The sequence below is a fragment of the Nerophis lumbriciformis genome, linkage group LG15 (genome assembly GCF_033978685.3).
Source record: "Nerophis lumbriciformis linkage group LG15, RoL_Nlum_v2.1, whole genome shotgun sequence".
In the NCBI taxonomy this organism is placed as follows: domain Eukaryota; kingdom Metazoa; phylum Chordata; class Actinopteri; order Syngnathiformes; family Syngnathidae; genus Nerophis; species Nerophis lumbriciformis.
This window is the reverse complement of record NC_084562.2, coordinates 31,704,407-31,728,713: the sequence shown is the minus strand read 5'-3', so window position 1 is coordinate 31,728,713 and position 24,307 is coordinate 31,704,407. Positions and strand designations below refer to the sequence as shown.

Sequence of the window (24,307 nt, the reverse complement as noted above, 5' to 3'; positions counted from 1 at the left end):
GACAGTGGAAGCTAAAATAAAAAGTAATGTGGTAGAATGTGTGTAATGATGAGTGTTTTTGGGTAACTTTTTACACATGTTTTTTATTAGCATGAATATTTTTGTACTTCTAACCAGGGACAGCCAAAAGCCAAACACACAAGTGGTTGCTTTGTGTGCACTATAATGAACAGGGGTTACATCACTTCTTCTCGTGGGCTTTGTCTCCAGCTTCCAGTGTGGGCGGAGCCTCCTTGTTCTCCCTGTGAGCAGGGAACACCTCCCACGGTGTGTTCAGGTCAAACTTCCGGAACTCCTGCGACAGTTCCACTGGTTCCGCCACCACACGTTTCAATTCGTCATCATAGCGCACCTGCACACATTTATTTTTAATAATTTGATACTAATGTGCCGATTATTGCACCCCACCCAACTCATCCAATCACCAGTCAGGACTCAACCTGTTCTGTATGGCCCCACAGACAGAACTCTTTATACAATGCACAGACATGTAGGGTGTGTCTATATAGTGCATGTGTATCCTCTCAAACTCACCTCGACATATCCTGACAGAGGGAAGTCCTTCCTGAAGGGATGACCCTCAAAACCATAGTCAGTCAGAATACGCCTCAGGTCGGGGTGGTTGGCAAAGAACACACCAAACATGTCCCAAACCTTTATGGGGAAAACAAGCAACACAAACGTAAACAATTAGTGTTTCTTGTCAAGGTAATTATTACAGTGGAACCTCGAATTACACACTTAATAGGTCCTTGAACGGAGTTCGTAAATCGAAAAGTTTGTATAGTGCAGCAAATATCTCCATAAGAAACAATGTAAATATGAAAAATAGGTTAGGTTTGTGAACTTTGGACTAAATATAAAGTGCTATACAGTAGTGTATATTAACTGTGGATCAACTTTCTCTTTATTAACATGCTGAACTGTGCAAACGCACACCCAGAAGTCACATTGGTGCCCTCACAAATCATCAAAAATACCCCAAATTCTTAACAGTAACAACCACATTGCTACAATAACAAACATTTTCAAAAACTAAAATCCACCCACATTAATATCATCAGGGAGAGAGGGGGGCGCATCTGTGAGAGGTAGAATTGTAAATGTTCTGTTTTTGCATTGCACATTATTATGGTACACTCTTTTAGTGTATTTACGGTAACGCCCAGCATGCATTGCTCTATGCGCGGGCTCCGGGGGGAAGTCGGTTATGTGAACGGCAGTGGCCGGTTTGTTATTGTGTTCCCTGAACTTAAACTCAGTAAAGTATACGCATAAAAAGAAGAAGGTTGTCGTCATTGAGTTAACAAATGGTAGCAGAGGATGTCTAACAACGCTAACTACAGAGTCCCTCCTGCGTTTGAAGAAAAGAAGTCATATGAAAGCTGGAAAAATGAATTGGAAATGTGGATACGTGTTACCGACCTCGATAAGGAGAAACAAGCGTTAGCTGTTGCTCTATCACTGAGGGGGAGAGCTAGAGATACAGCTTTGGAAATACCTGCGGATGATTTGAACAAAGATGATGGGATGAAGACCCTTGTAAAGGCATTGGATAATGTATTCTTAAAAGAAGAAAAGGACAGAGCTTATGATGCATACACGGACTTTGACAAGATCCGGAGAGAAAACCAAGTTTCCATGGTGGATTACATCGTTCAGTTCGAGCAGAGGTACAACAAAATGCGCAAATTTGACATGGTTCTTCCCGACGCTGTTTTGGCATTCAAGTTGTTGGATACAGCCAGTCTCGATGTTAAAGATAAACAGCTTGCGCTTACAGCTTGTTCAACACTTACATTTGCAAGCATGAAGTCAGCTTTAAAAAGGATTTTTGGAGACAACATGCAGCCGCCCACATGCAGCGGGGGAATTCACATGCGCGAAGATATTGCTTTTTATGTGGATCAAAGGAAAAGAGACGGAAGGAAATTTCGTTCCCAATCCGACCAAAAGAGGGCGCCATTGACTGGCTCAAACCCACTAGATAGGTTCGGCAGGAGGTCTAAGTGTGCTATTTGCCAGAGTACATTTCACTGGGCTAAGGACTGCCCAAATAAGGCTGAACATGTAAAAATGACAGAGGAAAATGCAGAGACAGAAGCAATTGAAGAGTGCAATGTTGCATTGTTTTCCAAAGAGTCCGTTTCTGATGCTGAAATATTCATGGTAGAAGCCTTAGGTTCAGCTGTAATTGACACTGCATGCACCAGAACAGTCTGTGGTGAAAAATGGCTGGAGAATTACATCCATACACTAAAGGAGAGTGACAAGAAAAAAATGGAAAATACACAGAGTAGAAGAGCTTTTAAGTTTGGTGATGGACAAGTTGTTCATTCCATAAAAAAAGTAAAAGTCCCAGCTAAAATAGGACAAACCAGGTGCCACATAGAGACTGAGGTGGTCTCAGTAAACATTCCTTTATTACTAAGTAAAACGTCACTTAAGAGGGCAAAAGCAGTGCTTGACATCGAGAATGATAAAGCCACAATGTTTCATTTTAATTACAGCAAGGTGGTCTTGCCGCTGGGCCTTAGGCCTGTCGCACCTCCACCGGTGCCTGTGGTGGACTGTGCATGGCAGGGACGTCCTCTTCCCTGAGGCAGGCCTAAACCTGACCGCATACCAGAAAAGGTTTTGCTGCAGGGTCTTCAGCTGGGGACCACCTCTCATTGATGTTTCGCCCCTTAGCCCAGAACATCTCCCGGTGGCGGGGCAGTGAACAGGGACGTCTCCCTGACACCCCCTGCAGCAAAACCTACTTGGATACTGCTCCCCAAGCCTTGTCGCGTCGTTTGAGCCAGAGCCAGTGGCTAGCTTTTTCTGCTACTTCTGAGAGCTCCTTGGTGGATCTGCTCAGGGTGGCTCCACGTAGTCCCAGGTCCTTGAGCAGACGTGATGTTGATCTGCCCACAAAGCCTCTGGCTCCCACCTCCACCGGATACAGTCTCACCCTCCATCCACTTTCGCTGCAGTCCGCGACCAGGTCTGCATACTTTGCCTTCTTTCTCTCGTAGGCAGCTTCCAGTCCCTCCTCCCATGGCACTGTCAGCTCAATCAGTACTACTGACTTCAGAGCTGCAGACCACAGCACAACATCTGGTCTTAAGGTGGTGCTGCATATCTCCTGTGGGAACTGGAGCTGCCTGCCCAGGTCCACTTCCATCTTCCACGCCGCCCCTGGTGTTAATAGCTTGGCGGGTGTTCTCTTGCTGGAATGTGTCGCAGGTTCCCCCTGCCTTAGGAAGTGGATCCTGCATTGGCTTTCTGCTGGACTCTGTTTGTTTGCCTCCTGCCGACTTTTCTCCAGCACCTCTGCCAGCTTGCTGAGCACTTGGTCGTGCCGCCATCTGAGCCGACCCTGTGTCAGCGCCATTTTGCAACCTGACAGAACGTGCTGGAGTGAGGCATTGATGGTCCCGCAGAGGTCGCAGGATTGCTCTGTGCCAAGCCATTGGTGGAGGTTTTTTGGGCTCGGGAGGGTGTCATATGTTGCCCTGATGAGGAAACTGAGCCGAGCCTGTGGCAGTTTCCAGAAATCTGCCCAGCTGATTGCTCGGTTTGAGACACCCTCCCAAGTTGTCCACCTCCCCTGCTGCCCCTGTGCCACAGACCTTACTCTGAGCTCCTCCTGTTCAATCCTGGTGACCTCAGCAACAACAAGGTCCTTCCTCTCTTTCCTGCCTGCCTTGGACCATAGGATGGGTGGATCACTCCATCCAAGGCCTGCCCGGCCTGTCTGGACCATGCCCACGACTTCTTGATGTTGCAGTCTCCCCATCGCCTTCTGGACTTCCTCCTTTGCCCTCCACTTCCTTCCAGTCTCGACTCTGGCCTTTGCATCCGCCACCGCCCTGTCGGAGGAGTCCCTTAGCTCCATCACCAGTCTTGCCTTCTCCTGCCTGTAGCCCAGGGTGATAGATTTCAGGGGTAGCTGGAGTGAGTTCCATCCATACAGGCCAGCAGCTGAGAAGCACCGTGGCAGGCCAAGCCATTTTCGGATGAAAGAGTTGGCTTTTGCTTCCATCTGGCTTACGGCTGATGACGTGACTTCACACAGCTTCAGAGGCCACATCATCCTTGGGTACAGGGTGAAGTGGTAACACCACACCTTGTACTTCCCAGGTAGCTGGCCTGCATCGATCTTGGACAGGCCCTCCGAAAGCTGCTGGAGGATGATTTCAGAAACCAGTGCCTCTTGAGATTACATCCTCAGGACACTACTGTGTAAACGTAGTGTCTGCGTGGCGCAGTGGGAGAGTGGCCGTGCGCGACCCGAGGGTCCCTGGTTCAATCCCCACCTAGTACCAACCTCGTCATGTCCGTTGTGTCCTGAGCAAGACACTTCACCCTTGCTCCTGATGGGTGCTGGTTAGCGCCTTGCATGGCAGCTCCCTCCATCAGTGTGTGAATGTGTGTGTGAATGGGTAAATGTGGAAGTAGTGTCAAAGCGCTTTGAGTACCTTGAAGGTAGAAAAGCGCTATACAAGTACAACCCATTTATCATTATCATTTATCATTTAAACATAGTGGACAGAGATTGCACAGCTACCCGTGAGAATGAACCCCAAACTGATGAGGTTCTGGCCATAAGAGATGGCATGAGTAAAGATGAAAAACACAAAGTATTGGTGAAACTTCACAAGCAGTTTGGACATGCCTCAGTTGATAAACTAAAAAAATTATTAATTAGTGCTGGAAGTAATGATGATGAGAGTGTTACTATTCTGAAGGACATCGTAAGCAGCTGTGAAACAAGTCTCAAGTACAACAAGCCCAAACCAAAGCCATCAGTTGGTCTACCAATGGCTTCAACATACAATGAAACTGTGGCATTAGATCTACACGAGCTAGAACCAAATGTGTGGTACCTCCACATGATTGATCACTTCACCAGGTTCAGTGCTGGTAGCATTGTTACCACAAAAAAATCCAGTGAAATTGTGAGGCACTTTATTCATTCCTGGGTGAGTGTTCATGGAGCCCCATCTAAAAAATTTTGTGACAATGGAGGTGAATTCAATAATGAGGAAATGAGAGACATGGCTGAGAACTTTAATATTGAAGTGAAAACCACTGCTGCCTACAGTCCATGGAGTAATGGATTGATGGAAAGACATAACCAGACCCTTACAGAGATCCTGTTAAAAGTGAAGAAAAGCAGTGTTTGTGACTGGAAAGCAGCCCTAGATTGGGCCTTGATGGCAAAGAATACAATGCACAATGTGCATGGATTTAGTCCATACCAGCTGGTGTTTGGACAAAACCCGAACCTACCCTCTGTGCTGGTTGATAAACCGCCTGCCCTGGAGGGCACTACCATGAGTAAATGGGTAGGACAACACATTTCAGCATTACATGCAGCAAGGACAGCGTTTACTGAGGCAGAGTGCTCTGAGAGAATCAGGAGAGCTCTGCGCACACAGCTTCGCAGCACAGATGAATACTACGAAACTGGAGATAAAGTGTACTACAAAAGAATGGACTGCAATGAATGGAAAGGCCCTGGGGTGGTAATTGGACGAGACGGGGTGGTAATATTTGTTAGACATGGAGGCTCCTATGTCTGGGTGCATCGCTGTAGACTGCGCAAGGCCACAGATCACTACACTGACACGTCTCGTGACAGACAAGAAAGCCAGACAGAACTTAATGCAGCAGAATGTGACATTGAACATGTTGAAGATCTACCCGATACTGTATCTAGTGATGTAGACAGTGTGCCTGACACAGAGAATGCGGCAGGGAGCTCAAATAATGACAGAGACGGCAATGAGCATGATAATGATCCATCCGACAGACAACCTCCTATCATAAGAACAGACCGTAGTATGAGTCTAAAGGCAGGACAATTCATAAAGTATGTGGAAAGAGACACTGGAATTTCACACACAGCAAAAGTGCTAGGTCGAGCGGGAAAGGCAACTGGAAAACACAAGGACTGGTACAATCTGGAGTACACTGAGCCAGTTAACCTCACCGGCACAACAAGGTCAGCTGACCTTTCACAGGTTGACACACTGCAGATTCAGTCATCGGACAGGGTGGAACAGCCATCTGATCACGAGGATGTACTTGTTACAAAGGATGTGTCATTTGAATCAGCTAAACTTACTGAAATCAGTAACTGGGAGAAACACGATGTGTTTGATGAAGTAAAAAACATGGGACAAAAATGCATTTCCACAAGATGGGTGTGTACACTCAAAGACACACCAGACGGCATAGTTCCAAAAGCAAGGCTAGTGGCGAGAGGATTTGAAGAGCTAAACACAAAAGATCTCCCAAAAGACTCGCCAACATGTGCCTCAGAGTCTCAGACTACTCATGTCTGTGATATGTCAAAACCGATGGACACCCCACTCTATGGACATAAAGTCAGCATTCCTTCAAGGAAATGAGTTATCCCGAGACATCTATGTTCGTCCACCACCTGAAGCTAAGAGTGAGGGAACTCTATGGAAGCTAAACAAATGTGTTTATGGACTAAATGATGCATCACTGTACTGGTACAATAGGGTTAAAGAAACAATGTTGCAAACTGGAGGAAATATGTCACAAATTGACCCTGCTATATTTTATTGGTTGGATAAAGATTTTAATGTGTCTGGGGTGCTTGCTTGTCATGTTGATTTCATCTGGGGTGGTTCACAGATTTTCACAACAACCGTAATCCCTCACCTGCAATCTACATGACAGTTTTCGCTATGTAGGCATGGAGTATGTCACTGCAAATGGAGTAACATGTATGCATCAAGACAATTACATACAGAATCTCCAGCCAATTCACATAGACATCTCCAGAGCCATGAGTCGGGATGCTCTTTTGACTGAAAGTGAAATTGATGACCTGAGATCAAAAATAGGTCAACTTCTGTGGGTTGCCAGACAAAGTAGACCGGATATTATGTTTGTGTCCTTGCAGCTAACATAAAACATGCTACTGTGCAGACTTTACATGACACAAACAAGGTGGTGAAAAAATTGAAATCAGAACAGGTGACACTGAAGTTTCAGAACCTGGGAAAAGACAGTTCTCTAAAGCTAGTAGTGTTCTGCGACGCCTCGCTGGGAAACCTTACAGATGGAGGCACTCAAGGGGGACATCTCATTCTGCTGATGGGTGAGGAAGGAAGATTCTCACATGTGTATTGGCAGTCGAAAAAGATAAGGAGAGTCGTACGGAGCACTCTTGCTGGAGAAACTCTTGCCATTGCAGATGCTGTTGACAGTGCCATTTCTTTATCTGACCTTCATGCAGAATTTACCACAGGGAATGTATCACAACATGTCTTACCAATAGTGTGTGTCACTGATAATCACTCCCTTGCAGACGCCATCAAGTCTACTAAGTCAGTGACAGAGAAAAGGCTCCGCCTTGAAATAAGTGGCATCAAAGAACTTCTTCAAAGTAAAAGAATCCAACAGATTCTCTGGGCACCTACAGGAGAGCAGCTAGCTGACTGTTTGACAAAACGAGGTGCATCCGCACTTCAGCTCCTAAAGGCACTCAGTGTTGGAGAGTGGAAACTGCAATAGAGACTATTCTTTTGTGGACAGTTTTTTTTTGTTGGTCACCATGTTCTTACATTTTCATACTTATGGACATTAATAATAGACTGTGATTTTTGTGTTCAAAAAAACAAAAAGAAAAAAAAAAGGTGGGAGATTGTAAATGTTCTGTTTTTGCATTGCACATTATTATGGTACACTCTTTTAGTGTATTTACGGTAACGCCCAGCATGCATTGCTCTATGCGCGGGCTCCGGGGGGAAGTCGGTTATGTGAACGGCAGTGGCCGGTTTGTTATTGTGTTCCCTGAACTTAAACTCAGTAAAGTATACGCATAAAAAGAAGAAGGTTAACAGAATTTCCCCTCGCTGTGAAATAACACTACTGTAGCATCTTTTTTCAGAAAATTTCAGTCTCATCCCAATTAAAACTTGCTGTAGTACGAAGCCTGGTTCATCAATTCTTCCATAATTAACTAGTATTATTTGAAGATGACACAACTGTGTTTTATAAAGGAGAAAACATACAGAAGCTAATATAAATAACAGAAAAAAATCAACAAATTAAAGAGATGGTTTAACAAAAAACGGTTATTTTTAAACCACAGGAAAACTAAAATGATGCTATTCGGTAACAGTAGAAGAGAAAGTCAAACACACAAAGTGAGAGGGCATTCAAATAATACAATAAACCAACTTTTGAGGTGTAATAATAGATGATTAAATTAACTTCAAATCTAATATGAAAAATATGAAACATAAAGCGTCAAGAAATACATAATTGAATAAAGCAAAATATCTACTGGACAAAAAAAAAATTCACTTCATATTCTCTTTACTATATCTGAATTATTGTGTAAAAATATGGGGAAATTACCTACAAAATACACTTTAATCACTAACCTTGTTACAAAAAAGGTCAGTTAGAATAATACGTAATGTTGGATTTACAAAACATTCAAACCCTTTATTTAGTTAATCAAATATATAAAAATTCAATGATTTGGTTAATTTTGCAATCAGCTAAACTTACAAAGCAAACTATAACTTGCTCCCCAAGAATGTACAACAATTCTCGAAAAAAGAGAGGCAAATAGGATTTGACACATTTGTATTTACTAACAACACTTGAGCATATCAGTATGTGGAATTATGTACCGTATTTTCCACACCATTAGCCGCACCTAAAAACCACAAATTTACTCAAAAGCTGACAGTGCGGCTTTTAACCCGGTGCGCTTTATATATGGATAAATATTAAGATTAATTTTCATAAAGTTTAGGTCTCGCAACTTCGGTAAACAGCCGCCATCTTTTTTCCCGGTAGAACAGGAAGCGCTTCTTCTTCTACGCAAGCAACCGCCAAGGTAAGCACCCGCCCCCATAGAACAGGAAGCGCTTCTTCTTCTACTGTAAGCAACCACCCGCCACCGGAAGAAGAAGAAGCGCGCGGATATTTCGTTTCATTTCCTTTGTGTGTTTACATCTGTAAAGACCAGACCACAAAATGGCTCCTACTAAGCGACACGCGTATAACGCAGAATTTAAACTTAAGGCAATAAGTCATGCCGAAGAACACGGAAATAGAGCAGCAGCAAGAGAATATAACATAAATGAATCAATGGTGCGTAGGTGGAGGAAGCAAGAAGATGACCTGCGCCAGGTAAAGAAGACAAAACAGAGTTTCCGAGGGAACAAAGCAAGATGGCAACTGTTGGAGGACAAACTGGAACAGTGGGTTGTTGAGCAGAGAGCAGCAAGCAGAAGTGTCAGCACCATCACTATTCCAATGAAGGCAACAACGCTAGCAAGCGAACTTCACCTGGATGATTTTAAAGGTGGTGCTTCTTGGTGTTTCCGGTTCATGAAAAGACGCTTATAGACTACGGTGTCGTCACGGACTACAAAGGCGGACTCGCACAATTTTTCAGGATTTATAGAGATCCCAAATACAGATCAGCAGGTACCAGAAGGTAAGAAAAGTTGTGTTTGCATAATATTGCGAAACAAAGTGCCAGATAATATGTCTTACCTTATACACACACTTTTCAATTCGGACAACGAAGACAAAGAATTCGAAGGATTTACGAATGAAGAATAACTTCAGAAAGTGAGCGCTATGTTTATTTTGTGTGTTGTGACATTAACGTTCGAGCAACATTATGTTGCTATTGCTCTGCACTATTTTGAATTTTACTATGTTTGTGATTGCACATTTGCGTACATTTTGGGACAGAGTTGTTAGAACGCTGGTTTTTAATATATTATTAAAGTTTGACTGACCTATCTGACTGTTTTTTTGACATTCCCTTTAGCGCAGCGTAGGCGCGGCTTATAGTCCGGGGCGGCTTATAGGTGGACAAAGTTTTGAAATATGCCATTCATTGAAGGTGCGGCTAATAACCCGGGGCGGCTTATAGTGCGGAAAATACGGTAAGTGCCTCCTCACTAAAATGCTGTGTGTTCGCACACAGAGACATGGTTCGCACATGGAGGCACATTTGGCTTGATCTAAAAATTCATAATTTGAAAAGTTTGCAAAAAGAGAGGTTTGTGAATCGAGGTTCCACTTTATCATAGCAGGGTTGTGACTCACCTCCCTCTCGTACCAGTTGGCAGCTTTGTGGACAGGAACTGCAGAGTCCAATGGTGTGAGTTCATCGGTGTACGTCTTCACACGAATACGAGAGTTATAGCGCAGCGACAGCAGGTTGTACACAATCTGAAAACCACAACATAAAGTCATTGGGTGTTCATGTAGTCTTCTGGTCTGACGTGATGTAAACAAAAAGCAGCTGATGCAGGGGCCAGATAAGAACCTCTCTGCCTGTCCCAAAAAACGCACTTACACCTTCAACCAAATTTCTCAGTAAATGTTTGGTGCTGAACTAGTTGTAGAAATGTTTATGATATTAGAATAGAATCAAATTATGTGTCGGATTTAGTCCAAACTCAAGTCCCTTAAGAAGAATGTAAGTTGAAGTTTATTTAGAGAAGAACAAACATGTCCTAAAACAGTCTATGAGAGCCTATATTAATGTTCACACTGCAGGTCAATTACGATTTGTTCGCCCACGTGTATCACGTATCAGATTTTCTCACGTCAGTGTAAACGCTACAATTCAGATTTTTTCAAAATAGACCCATGTCTCTTTGGTATGTGGTCATAAAACTGACATGCATCCGATGCTACCAGTGTGGACGCCCGGGTCGCGTTCATCCGACTTATACACTGTCTAAAAGTGACACATGTCACAAATCTTCGTCAAAGTAGACTAGCACAAAAGATGTGGTGGACCAAGGAGCAGAAAACTGTCAGTGGCTAAACGAACTTGCTTTGAAACTCACGTCAATGTCCCACCACACAGAGCGGGGCCAAGTTTACTCCCATAAACACACTGTGTTATGTAATTATTTGTACGCATGCCGGTCACTTCACAGACCCATTCCGTTCATATTTAGACATCGCATTTTCTTTTGCAATGTGAACGACAAAAAAAAATATCAGATATTACAAAATTGTGTTAAAATCCATACTTGGCAGTGTGAACATAGCCTGGCTGTGGATCTGGTTGGAGCCCTCGCCAAAGAATACAAAGTATTTTCAAGCAGGTGAAATGTTGTGTTAGTTACAGTTCTGGTAAAAGTTCTAAACAAGCAAAGAAAATCTAAATCCAATTAAACGCAAATAAGGTGATGGCAAATTTGTATTTTATTTAAAATATGTATTTATGTTATGTTAATGTTTTAAGTTGTACCCATGCATCTCCAGCTGCACAGAATGAAACACCCAGAGTCAAGAACATCATTGCTCATGTTCCGCTGTTAAATAGTTTAAAACATTAGATAATATCGCACATACATTTTTTGTTATTTTCTAGTGTGGATGCCTCAAAAGGTGGCGTTTTTTCCTCAATCTTAAGTGCAATGCCATGTGTTGTTATTGTCAATAGGGCTGTGTTTTCTTCTTTTTTTGAGCAGGAATGTTACATATTTTATCATTTTGTGGTGTGGAATGTTAGAAAAGGTTTGGTTAAGTGAAAAGGGTCAAACAGAGAACAATATTAGGTATGAAAACACTAATCAACACTAGTTTCAACTTGTGTTTTGGCCACACCTTGTGGTCATAATATTTCATTAATTTAAGGGCATAATTCAGGAGGTTAAATGATCCAGACATGTTTGTTTGTGGATATTTTGTCATGTTTTAGACTGCATTATTGTTTAATTAAGAACACTTATTACGTATGTTTATCTTGTATGCTTAGCTGTTGTGTAGCTGCTAGCCCGCTACAAGTAGCCTATAGTCCACTATGGTTACAACATTTTTTTTACCTCAAAGCGGTTCTGCCGTGAAGGAATGTCGACGGCGGTCAGGTCGATCATGCTTCGGAACTGTGCGTTGGTGTGGTCCCTCAGGAAAGTCAGCACAGGGACCACACCATCAGGATGGATCATCACCTCAAGCTCATTGTAACATGTCACCTACACAGACACGTTTGAGAATCAAAACAAGAACTATATAGCTCTGAAAATGACATATGACATGAATACATGCAGCATAAAAAACATACATACGTGACCTTTTTGAACTTGTTTATTTCTAATAAAGACTTACCAAGCGACGGTCAATTTCAAACTCAGTCTTACATTTAATACGCAGCGTGATTGATTGAAGCAAATAAGTAAAAATACAGACCTTCTAAACATACGGCCTGCGCGAACAGGTTTAATCCAGCCGAGCCGTTCATGAGCTGCAATTTTTTTATGAAGAAAAACTGCTGTTCTAAATGTGTCCACTGGATGTCGGAATAGCAATTATGTTAGGCAAGCAAACGGTTTACAGCAGGGCCAAGCAAGTCAGCAAAGCGAGAGGTACACAGTAAAGCGTGGCTATGGATCTTGCACCTTGACATCAATGAAACATAAAACCTGCTTTTTTACATCTTCTGCTTCGAAAAACATTGTGCTTTGGCATCCTCATTTTCCCATAATGTCTCTGTCAAAATAGAGAAATGTGGACGCAGAATGTAACTCAACGCTCTTGAATAATTTCTACCTCCATTTGTATGGTTTGTTGAGTTAGCACAGAATAAATACGTGGAAATGAAAAATGAGGTATTTGATACCTAGAAGAGTTTTTATTATTTATTAATTTATGTATTTTGTTCAATCCCAGATAGGCTGTGACTTAAAGTTGAATGGCTTTGAAGATACACTGAGACAAGGTTTAAGTTCAGTGTGTCCTTTGTTGAGTTTTTTTAAACTCCACCAATTTCTTCCTCAGAATTTTCAACTACCACTAACTTGAAGTGTTTTGTCAAGAAAATTATTATTTGTGATATGTACATTGTCAGAATGTGCTTTTTGACCAAAGAAAAACAATCTGAAGTAGTCTTTATTTTCAAGGTATTGTGCCATTTACCAGTCCGTCCCACTTGGGAATAGATTTTCCTCCATGTGGCCCCTGAGGTAAAATGAGTTTGACACACCAGTTCTAGACATAGCAGCAATCCTATAGTCATTGGCACACTTGAATAAGAACTACTATCAATGACTTTTTCTGGCCCGCTACTAGTAAATTTGGACTGCCACAGAAAGTGTGTGTGATGCTAGCTGCTCGTTCTTGCTCGCAAACATAATAATCATCCTGTCTGAGCAGCGTGTGGTTACATCTCCAGACAGTAGATGGCAGTGTTAGTCTGCATCGTCAGAGGCACATCAGCTTATGGAAGGTGCTCTTCAATTTGCAAGTGATAGAACGACAGAAGATAGTTGTCTTTCTCACATGTAGGGTTGCGACTAACAATTATTTTGATTGTCCACTAATTATCGATTAACGACTAGTCAACTAATGGGTTTACTAAGTATACATTTACACAGTGGTTACTATTTAGCCACCAGCTTTTAAATTCAGCTTCATACATTTTCAGACATGTGTTAATAATAATTAATTTTATTTCCAAAATATGCCTTTCTGGGAACTTAAGAACAACATACAAATAGGAAAATAAGGACCAAAAAAACATTGCAAAATTAAAAAGGGAAATCTTAAAACATTATATGTAATTTGCAGATGTAAACTAAAAAAAAAACAATAAATAGCTAAAAGACAGGAATAAATAACATTGGAATAAGTGTTTTCAGTCTTGATTTGAAAAGGGTAAATTAGGCCTTATTTCAGAGGTTAGTGGGTAGTGACTAACTACCAATATTGGCTGATTTTTTTTTTTTAAAGTATGTGATTGCCCTTGCTGATAATGCCTTTCAATGCTGATCACAAATGCCAATTCCTCTGGCTTATGTATTTAGCTAGCAGCTAATTGTGTCTTCATACATAGTGTGGTGGAGCCTAGTGTACCATTATCACTGGAGGACAAGGTTGAACATGTTTCACACAGAGAGCAAGCAGGATCAAGCACGCTAATAGCTAAGCTAGCGGCCAAGCTCGCTAGAAACAACAGATGAAATGAGTGCTTAGTCAATTTTAAGACGTGTAGATGGAACGTTCGCAGAAAGTAAGTACACATTAACAGAAAATTAACAAGTAGAATAATAATAGTTTAGAGAGAGGAAATATAACAACAAATGTTGGTGTGTCAGCATTGTCAGTCAGTACACGACACGTATGATGGAGAATCGATCCAGAAATCTGTGGTGCCAGTATTATCAGTATTATGATCAATACTAGTGATGAGATCGATATTTTTATTTCCCTCAAAATATATATTTTACTAGGATTGTAATATCATCAAAATCTCACGGTACGATATTGTTACTGTATGAAGGCCACAGTACAATATTTTTGTGGTATTATTAAAAAAAAGGCTACGCTGACAAAGCCCTAAAAAACACATGCGGTGACGTCACGACTAATATTGAGAAATGAATTAGCCAGAGACATATTTTACTAATAAATTGTATTAATTGTTGCAGCCCAACTCACACACAAACTTTTTCAGCACAACACATAACAGGTAAGTTAACACACAGTAACAAACTACCATTTGTAACAATGATTAAGTGAAGAATAGATGCAAAACTTTAACTGTTATTTATAAAGCAGGCTGGGTACAGTGGTATCTTCCCTTGATGATACAATAGGGATTGGTCGATGTACAATAACTTGTACAATAGCTTTAAAATCAGCGCATGCTTGCATGTTTTTTTAATCACTTGTATTATTTATAAGGTGTTGTATTTCTTTTGACCCAAACCAAAAAAGTCAGTTTTACCCATCCACACACAAACAGAGTTTTGCGTCATGGCCAATTATGCAAATTAAGACAACTCCCAGTATTAGATTATTTTACCAAGACTGTGAACAGTCAAATTGCGATCTCTTCAATGCCCGAAGAATTTCCCAAGCATATAGCCCGATTGTAGCTGAGATAGGCTCCAGCCCCCTCCCCCGCGACCCTGAAAGGGATAAGTGGTAGAAAATGGATGGATGGATAGCCCTAATTTTAACTTAGCCTGCTTGGGGGCATTGCAGAAAAATGTTAGGTACTCCATGAACAGTACAAAAGCATGAAGTAAATACACATAGATGATCAGATCAGTTGTCAGTTAATTTAAACTCACTAATCTGGGATTGGCCCAAAAATCCTAAATTTATTGTTGCACAGAACTGACCTGAACTTGCTGGATGTATTTGGGCATTATTTCAGCCACATACTCTCCAAATGCTGCTAGCTGGTTGTGGGCAACTGCATCTTTTGGTCGCACGGTGGCTGTGGAGAACACATGTTTATATATAAATGATATAAGGTCAATGATCAGGTCAATTTCATCAGTACAAAGATGAGTGGGGAGACTCCAACGTGTTAAATATTGAGCAAATAAATGGCGTGCATTCAAGAAAAACCTTTTAGAAAATATACTTGGGAGGACATTCTGACATCAAAATTGCATTGGTGTCCAAATATTGGGCTCATTTTAGTTCATTTGAATTATGCAAGGAAGTAATAACCTGTATTAATAATGATTAATAATGATTTTAAAAATATAAAATATACAATAATTAAATAATAAAGATAAAGAATAATAAGGACACAAAGTCTTGTCTTTAAAAATATATACATTGTTTCTTTATCCTTGTTATTAGCCTATTTCATTACAAAATCCATGATAAAATCAGCAAACCCCATCCTTTTGTTGGCTTTTGTAGTTTTTACCCAAAATTTGAAATCAGAATCGAAAATAATTTTTCAGTTGGGATATAACAATATCAATCTCACAGTATGAAATTGCCACGGTATTGAAGGGGAACTGCACTTTTGGGGGGAAATTTTGCCTATTGTTCACAATCATTATGAAAGACATGACAAAGGATGTTTTTTTTAATGCCTTGTAACTCATATACAAATGTAAATAAAAGTCCGCTTACAATAGGAGGTCCTCTATTCCGCCCGTAAAACCAAATAAATATCTATCCAAAAAAGCCAAAAATACTCTATTTACATTTCGTCACTTGAATATTAACCAAGTATTAGTGATATTTTTATAATAGGCGCTAACGCAGAAAAACTATATATAGCGGCGCTGTGATCACAAGTTTGTGTGCCTATATTGACATCATCGAGTGGTAAGTTGCTTCCTCGCTTGTGGAAGTTGATTGTAGATCATAAATCATGTCTCTCACCTGGATAGTAGAAGGATGCAGACTTATTCCGACAAGTTTGTCAACTTTGACAGCCAATTTAGACCCGGGAATGGTGAGAACGGTACAAAAAGACACTTGGTTTAACCCCCTTTTTCTTCACGAGAATTATGAGTCATTCTGCATCTAAACGGGAATATATAAACATCCTAACAGTCGGCATCCTAAAATCAGCAAACATTGTACAGTAAGTGCATTTTTATCATGTTTGTTGGCTCTCATGAAGTCTGTGGTGAGTAATAATCAGTAATGCTGTTAAAAAAAGTGAATGTAATGATGCGTTTTTTTTTTTAATTAATGCGCAGCATATGCTTAAAATTTGCAAAATATGTAAATATTAAATGCTATCATAAATGTGTCCGTTACTAAATTACTTATATACTTACATCATGTATATAAAACCTTCATGAAGGTGTTCGGATGTTTTTTAAGGGCTTCTATAGACAGAACAGAGCGACTCCCATAAGCTCCATTGTAAGCGGATTTTTGATTGCATTTATTTACTAGTTAGAATGCATTTTTTAAAAAGTGTTCTTGTCTTAAATAAGGATTGTGAATGATAGGCATTTTTTTAAAAGATCAGTTCCCCTATAAGGCCATGTTATGATTTGATGGTGTATTGTCAAAAAAAAAAAAAAGACTTGGTAAAAATACCATACTGTGTGAAATGAAGTGACTGCAGGAATGTTTCAGATAAACACACCTACTGTAATTGAACACAAACATATTGCACAAATGTTCTAATCATATTTATTACTACAAACAAGTATTTTTAAATGCAAAGAATTGTGCAGGAACATCCACTGTTTCAATCAAATATTTTTTTTTTTTAAACTTACATTTTAGTGTCTTTAATCTGACAATGTAAACATGCAGTGTAACAGAAGTAAAACAATGCTCACATTAATGTCTCTCAATTTTTACTTTTTCAGAAGCATTGTCCTCTGCAGTGAACATTTTTTGATATCAGTTTAGAAAAGGCTGTTTCTCAACCGACAATTGAACTTTTAATAATGTAAATACCTCACAAATTGATGTTTAGCATTGCTGGTTTCAAATATATTTTCTGGGTGATGGTTTATCAAGTAGCTTCTCATATTACTCGTATTTCCTGCGATGTGCAGTGTTCCGTGCTCCTACCGGGCTCTTTCCCTCCGGCTCTGAGACGAAGGTTCAGAACTTTGCTTTGCAGTACGCAGACTTTACCTCCGCCAAATAGGTTGTGTTTTCGCCAGGGTTTTGTTGTCTGTTAGTAACATAACTCAAAAAGTTAGAGACCGATTTTGATTAAATTTTAAGGAAAAAGACATTCCTTTTATCTGCTACGAAAACACTTCTCCCGCATGCTTCCGCATTTTCTTTCCTTTTACGGTGTTTCACACCCTCTCCTTGAGGGTGTGAAACATCGTGCTGCTCAAATTGCTCCTGGGCCGCAGTTTGGAAACTGTTAGTTTAGACATGTATGTAAAACAGTACTCACGGCTTGTCTCAATGGTGGAACTCTGCAACCTGGACTGCTGCTGCAGGAGACTTGATGTCCTTGCAACTAACAACATTACAAGACAAAGTTAGTGCCACTACCCCCATCACCCCCCTGTAACCCAAAGCCACAGATACATTCCGGTCCTATGGAAAACACTTAATTAAACGAAGTGAAGATAACAATGTGACCTTTTGGTCCTAAGGGAAACACTGAATAATAAAAGGTGAAAACGTGTCAAATAGTCAAAGTGCCAGTGTGGTAATGATTGAAGCCAGACGTAGTAAACATGAATGGGTAGCCTGTTTATTACGTGCCCGCGTACATACATTTTTGCCACTAGGGATCGACATCACTCCAAAAAGCAAATTAATAATCATGTATTTGCTAGTATACGCTTTGAGATCAAAACTTTATGTAGACTGACCATACGTCCTCATTTCCCCGGACATGTCCTCTTTTGCAGGGCTGTCCAAGCGGAGTTTCTTAAATGCCTCAAATGTCCGGCATTTTGAGTTAGGGTTGCGTGTATTTTTAATGTACGTTCAGGGTTAAGAAGGGGTTGAAAACAAAACACATTGTTAAGGGGTGCCCACGCAGCAACATTTGTGAGGGAGGGGCAGAGACAGAGAGAGCGAGAGAGTTATGATAAACGCACATGCGTCGCCAGGCTCTGCTTTTTATCGATAGATTTAGCAGATTTAATTTTTTATTATCTATAGCAGGGGTGTCAAAAGTGTGCCCCGGAGGCCATTTGCGGCCCACAGCTAATGTTTTAAAGGCCCACGGCACATTCTAAAAATACTATTAAAATAAACAAAAACATAACAAAAGTGAAATCAAAAAGCTTAAAGGTGAAATGTAATTTAGAAAAAGTTGCAATGTTGACTAATAAAACAAAGCTGTTTTGTTTTTTTCAAACTGTCATTGCTCAAAACATAATATTGAATCAAAATCAATGTTATTATGAATGATTGACCTATCCAAGGTTCCGATTACTTCACATCAAATATTCCACTTTGAAAAATATTTTTGGTGGAAGATTTTGCATATTTTGTGTGTTTGCCATTAAAAACATAGTTTTGTTTGACAAAAAAGGGCGGAAAACAAACAAAAAAAAACATTTGAAAAAAAATTAAACATTTTGAAATGAAGGATAGATCTGAAGTTGATGTAGACTCCAGAGATTTAAGCGTTAAGTATCAAATGAATGTATGCCCTGGCACACCATTATCATCATTTCATGACAGAAGCAAAACACTTTTTACACTTTTATACTGAAATAAATACACCTACAACTTATTAAATAAAAACATGGAAAAAACTACCAGCAGCGGTAAAGTTCAGATCCATGAAGTAAAGAAGAAAGTGAATGAATGTTTATAACTGAATACATTTACATATGCATACACATGTGTCTTCTTTTTTAAATGAATTAAAGTAACGTTTATGACAACCTTTTTCCAAAACACAATATAGAATGTGAGATATAACAGGATAATGCATACGTTTATCATTTGTTTTCAAAACGCTTACAAAAAAGTGGGACCCCATTTTAAAAATTCCTAGCGCCAACACAGGAGGAAAAATGCTTTATTTAAATAAATATATTATTTATAAAGCAAGTTCGAGTATCATTGGCAAATTTTCACCTAGTCCCAGCCTTGGCGTGCTGCCCTCCTTGGCACGCATACAGGTAAAAGCCAGTAAATTAGAATATTTTGAAAAACTTGATTTATTTCAGTAATTGCATTCAAAAGGTGTAACTTGTACATTATATTTATTCATTGCACACAGACTGATGCATTCAAATATTTATTTCATTTAATTTTGATGATTTGAAGTGGCAACAAATGAAAATCCAAAATTCCGTGTGTCACAAAATTAGAATATTACTTAAGGCTAATACAAAAAAGGGATTTTTAGAAATGTTGGCCAACTGAAAAGTATGAAAATGAAAAATATGAGCATGTACAATACTCAATACTTGGTTGGAGCTCCTTTTGCCTCAATTACTGCGTTAATGCGGCGTGGCATGGAGTCGATGAGTTTCTGGCACTGCTCAGGTGTTTTGAGAGCCCAAGTTGCTCTGATAGTGGCCTTCAACTCTTCTGCGTTTTTGGGTCTGGCATTCTGCATCTTCCTTTTCACAATACCCCACAGATTTTCTATGGGGCTAAGGTCAGGGGAGTTGGCGGGCCAATTTAGAACAGAAATACCATGGTCCGTAAACCAGGCACGGGTAGATTTTGCGCTGTGTGCAGGCGCCAAGTCCTGTTGGAACTTGAAATCTCCATCTCCATAGAGCAGGTCAGCAGCAGGAAGCATGAAGTGCTCTAAAACTTGCTGGTAGACGGCTGCGTTGACCCTGGATCTCAGGAAACAGAGTGGACCGACACCAGCAGATGACATGGCACCCCAAACCATCACCCAACCATGAACATTTTGCATTTCCTTTGGAAATCGAGGTCCCAGAGTCTGGAGGAAGACAGGAGAGGCACAGGATCCACGTTGCCTGAAGTCTAGTGTAAAGTTTCCACCATCAGTGATGGTTTGGGGTGCCATGTCATCTGCTGGTGTCGGTCCACTCTGTTTCCTGAGATCCAGGGTCAACGCAGCCGTCTACCAGCAAGTTTTAGAGCACTTCATGCTTCCTGCTGCTGACCTGCTCTATGGAGATGGAGATTTCAAGTTCCAACAGGACTTGGCGCCTGCACACAGCGCAAAATCTACCCGTGCCTGGTTTACGGACCATGGTATTTCTGTTCTAAATTGGCCCGCCAACTCCCCTGACCTTAGCCCCATAGAAAATCTGTGGGGTATTGTGAAAAGGAAGATGCAGAATGCCAGACCCAAAAACGAAGAAGAGTTGAAGGCCACTATCAGAGCAACCTGGGCTCTCATAACACCTGAGCAGTGCCAGAAACTCATCGACTCCATGCCACGCCGCATTAACGCAGTACCGTATTTTCCGCACTATAAGGCGCACCGGATTATTAGCCGCACCTTCTATGAATTACATATTTCATAATTTTGTCCACCAATAAGCCGCCCCGGACTATAAGCCGCGCCTACGCTGCGCTAAAGTGAATGTCAAAAAAACGCTGCGCTAAAGTGAATGTCAAAAAAACAGTCAGATAGTTCAGTCAAACTTTAATAATATATTGAAAACCAGCGTTCTAACAACTCTGTCCCAAAATGTACGCAAATGTGCAATCACAAACATAGTAAAATTCAAAATGGTGTAGAGCAATAAATAGCAACATAATGTTGCTCGAACGTTAATGTCACAACACACAAAATAAACATAGCGCTCACCTTCTGAAGTTATTCTTCATTCGTAAATCCTTCGAATTCTTCGTCTTCGGTGTCCGAATTGAAAAGTTGCGCAAGCGTGGGATCCAAAAATGGCCGGCTCCGCCTCGTCGAAGTCATCGGATTCAGTGTCGCTGTTGTTGTGCAGCAGTTCTGTGAATCCTGCCTTCCGGAAAGCTCGGACCACAGTTGTGACCGAAACTATCTGCCCAGGCATTTACGATCCACTGGCAGATGTTGGCGTATGTCGACCGGCGCTATCTGCCCGTCTTAGTGAAGGTGTGTTCGCCTTCGGAGCTGTGTGAAAAAAGCCACCCGGCCTCTTCGCGTAAACTTCCCTTAACCACTCGCTCATCTTTTCTTCATCCATCCATCCCTTCGAGTTAGCTTTTATGATGACGCCGGCTGGAAAGGTCTCTTTTGGCAAGGTCTTCCTTTTGAATATCACCATGGGTGGAAGTTAGCATGGCAAGCTAGAACCACAGTGAAGGATGACTTCTCATTCCCTGTGGTGCGAATATTCACCGTACGTGCTCCCGTTCCACAGGAATATCAGTTGCTGTGAAATACGGTAGTAATCCGTTTGCGGATGGAGAGATTGCGTCTTTTTATGAACCGGATCCTTGTCCTTTGTAGGAGCCATTTTGTGGTCTTTACAGATGTAAACAGGAAATGAAACGTACGGTGATATCCGCGCGTTTTTTCTTCTTCTTCCGGGGGCGGGTGGTTGCTTAAAGCGCTTCCTGTTCTATGGGGGCGGGTGCTTTCCTTGGCGGTTGCTTGCGTAGAAGAAGAAGCGCTTCCTGTTCTACCGGGAAAAAAGATGGCGGCTGTTTACCGAAGTTGCGAGATCGAAACTTTATGAAAATTAATCGTAATAAAGCGCACCGGGTTATAAGGCGCACTGTTAGCTTTTGAGAAAATTTGTGGTTTTTAGGTGTGCCTTATAGTGCGGAAAATACGGTAATTGAGGCAAAAGGAGCTCCAACCAAGTATTGAGTATTGTACATGCTCATATTTTTCATTTTCATACTTTTCAGTTGGCCAACATTTCTAAAAATCCCTTTTTTGTATTAGCCTTAAGTAATATTCTAATTTTGTGACACACGGAATTTTGGATTTTCATTTGTTGCCACTTCAAATCATCAAAATTAAATGAAATAAACATTTGAATGCATCAGTCTGTGTGCAATGAATAAATATAATGTACAAGTTACACCTTTTGAATGCAATTACTGAAATAAATCAAGTTTTTCAAAATATTCTAATTTACTGGCTTTTACCTGTATGTGTCCTCTGTTTGGGATTTGACAATATGGTCAGCCTACATTATGTTTATATTTGACAATATGGTCAGCCTACATTATGTTTATATTTGACAATATGGTCAGCCTACATTATGTTTATATTTGACAATATAGTCAGCCTACATTATGTTTATATTTGACAATATAGTCAGCCTACATTATGTTTATATTTGACAATATGGTCAGCCTACATTATGTTTATATTTGACAATATAGTCAGCCTACATTATGTTTATATTTGACAATATAGTCAGCCTACATTATGTTTATATTTGACAATATGGTCAGCCTACATTATGTTTATATTTGACAATATGGTCAGCCTACATTATGTTTATATTTGACAGTATGGTCAGCCTACATTATGTTTATATTTGACAATATGGTCAGCCTACATTATGTTTATATTTGACAATATGGTCAGCCTACATTATGTTTATATTTGACAGTATGGTCAGCCTACATTATGTTTATATTTGACAATATGGTCAGCCTACATTATGTTTATATTTGACAATATGGTCAGCCTACATTATGTTTATATTTGACAATATGGTCAGCCTACATTATGTTTATATTTGACAATATGGTCAGCCTACATTATGTTTATATTTGACAATATGGTCAGCCTACATTATGTTTATATTTGACAATATAGTCAGCCTACATTATGTTTATATTTGACAATATGGTCAGCCTACATTATGTTTATATTTGACAATATGGTCAGCCTACATTATGTTTATATTTGACAATATGGTCAGCCTACATTATGTTTATATTTGACAATATGGTCAGCCTACATTATGTTTATATTTGACAATATAGTCAGCCTACATTATGTGCCACAAGCAACCTCCATGGTTGTGCTACACTGGCTATGCCACTTGCTAGCACTTACTAGCTCAAACTGAGGTCAAACGGCTTGGCGTATAGCTGTGGTAAAACGGACCATAACGTCGGCAGCGGCACAAAATAAAGCTTTTTATTCAAATATATCCTCAAGGACATAGGTGTAAACCGTCAACTTACTGTTGCAACTCCGGCCGAGACCTGCACGGACACAGCGGACCAACGACGCCGCCATGTTGACTCAATGACAGCGCTTCTATCACTTCCGGAAGAGGTGATCTTAGTAGCGATTTGTCGCCACCTAGTGGTCTAGAAAATGTGGCCAGAGAAGTCAGTGGTGACTGAATTGGCCCATGGCATATTCTAAGAAATAGAATATTAAGATAGTTTATTAGCTATTACACCAAGTTGCTTTGTCACCTATAACAAAAAGCCAATGTGGATGTTGAGTGTGTTTGTAGCAATATCATCCTGCATCTGTGGAAAAGGTTTGGCTGAGTAAAGTGAATATTAAAAATATTTTTAAATACCCCCCAGAAGATACGTGCATCAATCTAAATACCCCCAGAAGATAGGAGAAAGTTAGGAGAAAAATGTCCAGGTTATACCGCAATATGGAGTAAGCTGTAAAAACATTTAAGGTGAAGTTAATGCTATTTTACCAAAGATGGAGAAACTCTATATAGTTCACAAACATTTGATAATATCACAATGGAAGGGAACACAATGCCAGAAATGATTTTAATTAGAGATGTCCGATAAATGCGTTAAAATGTAATAGCGGAAATGATCGGTATCGGGTTTTTTTGTTGTTTTTTAAATTAAATCAACATAAAAAACACAAGATACACTTACAATTAGTGCACCAACCCAAAAAACCTTCCTCCCCCATTTACACTCATTCACACAAAAGGGTTGTTTCTTTCTGTTATTAATATTCTGGTTCCTACATTATATATCAATATATATCAATTCAGTCTGCAAGGGATACAGTCCGTAAGCACACATGATTGTGCGTGCTGCTGGTCCACTAATAGTACTAACCTTCAACAGTTAATTTTACTAATTTTCATTAATTACTAGTTTCTATGTAACTGTTTTTATATTGTTTTACTTTCCTTTTTTATTCAAGAAAATGTTTTTAATTTATTTATCTTATTTTATTAATTTTTTTTAAAAG

At 40.2% G+C, this 24,307-nt stretch overlaps 1 protein-coding gene across 1 annotated transcript; it reads right to left on the bottom strand.

The window, feature by feature from the left end:
• Positions 1-63: 63 nt before the first annotated feature.
• ndufs3 (NADH:ubiquinone oxidoreductase core subunit S3) lies at positions 64-23,442 on the bottom strand. Its single transcript, XM_061975045.1, has 7 exons — positions 23,308-23,442; positions 17,654-17,719; positions 15,147-15,244; positions 11,847-11,996; positions 10,108-10,233; positions 535-654; positions 64-352 (listed from the first exon to the last, which is right to left on the bottom strand). The coding sequence occupies exons 1-7, from the start codon at positions 23,360-23,362 to the stop codon at positions 182-184; spliced, it is 786 nt and encodes a 261-aa protein (XP_061831029.1). The 5' UTR covers positions 23,363-23,442; the 3' UTR covers positions 64-181.
• Positions 23,443-24,307: the final 865 nt, after the last annotated feature.

What these genes read in the sequence shown, in the direction of transcription:
- ndufs3 (XM_061975045.1), bottom strand. Translation starts at nt 23,362, where the DNA reads ATGGCGGCGTCGTTGGTCCGCTGTGTCCGTGCAGGTCTCGGCCGGAGT. An exon ending in TTCCACCATTGAGACAAGCC is followed by an intron (nt 15,245 to 17,653) that starts GTGAGTACTGTT and finishes TGTTCTCCACAG; the next exon opens with CCACCGTGCGACCAAAAGAT. An exon ending in AATACATCCAGCAAGTTCAG is followed by an intron (nt 11,997 to 15,146) that starts GTCAGTTCTGTG and finishes GTGTCTGTGTAG; the next exon opens with GTGACATGTTACAATGAGCT.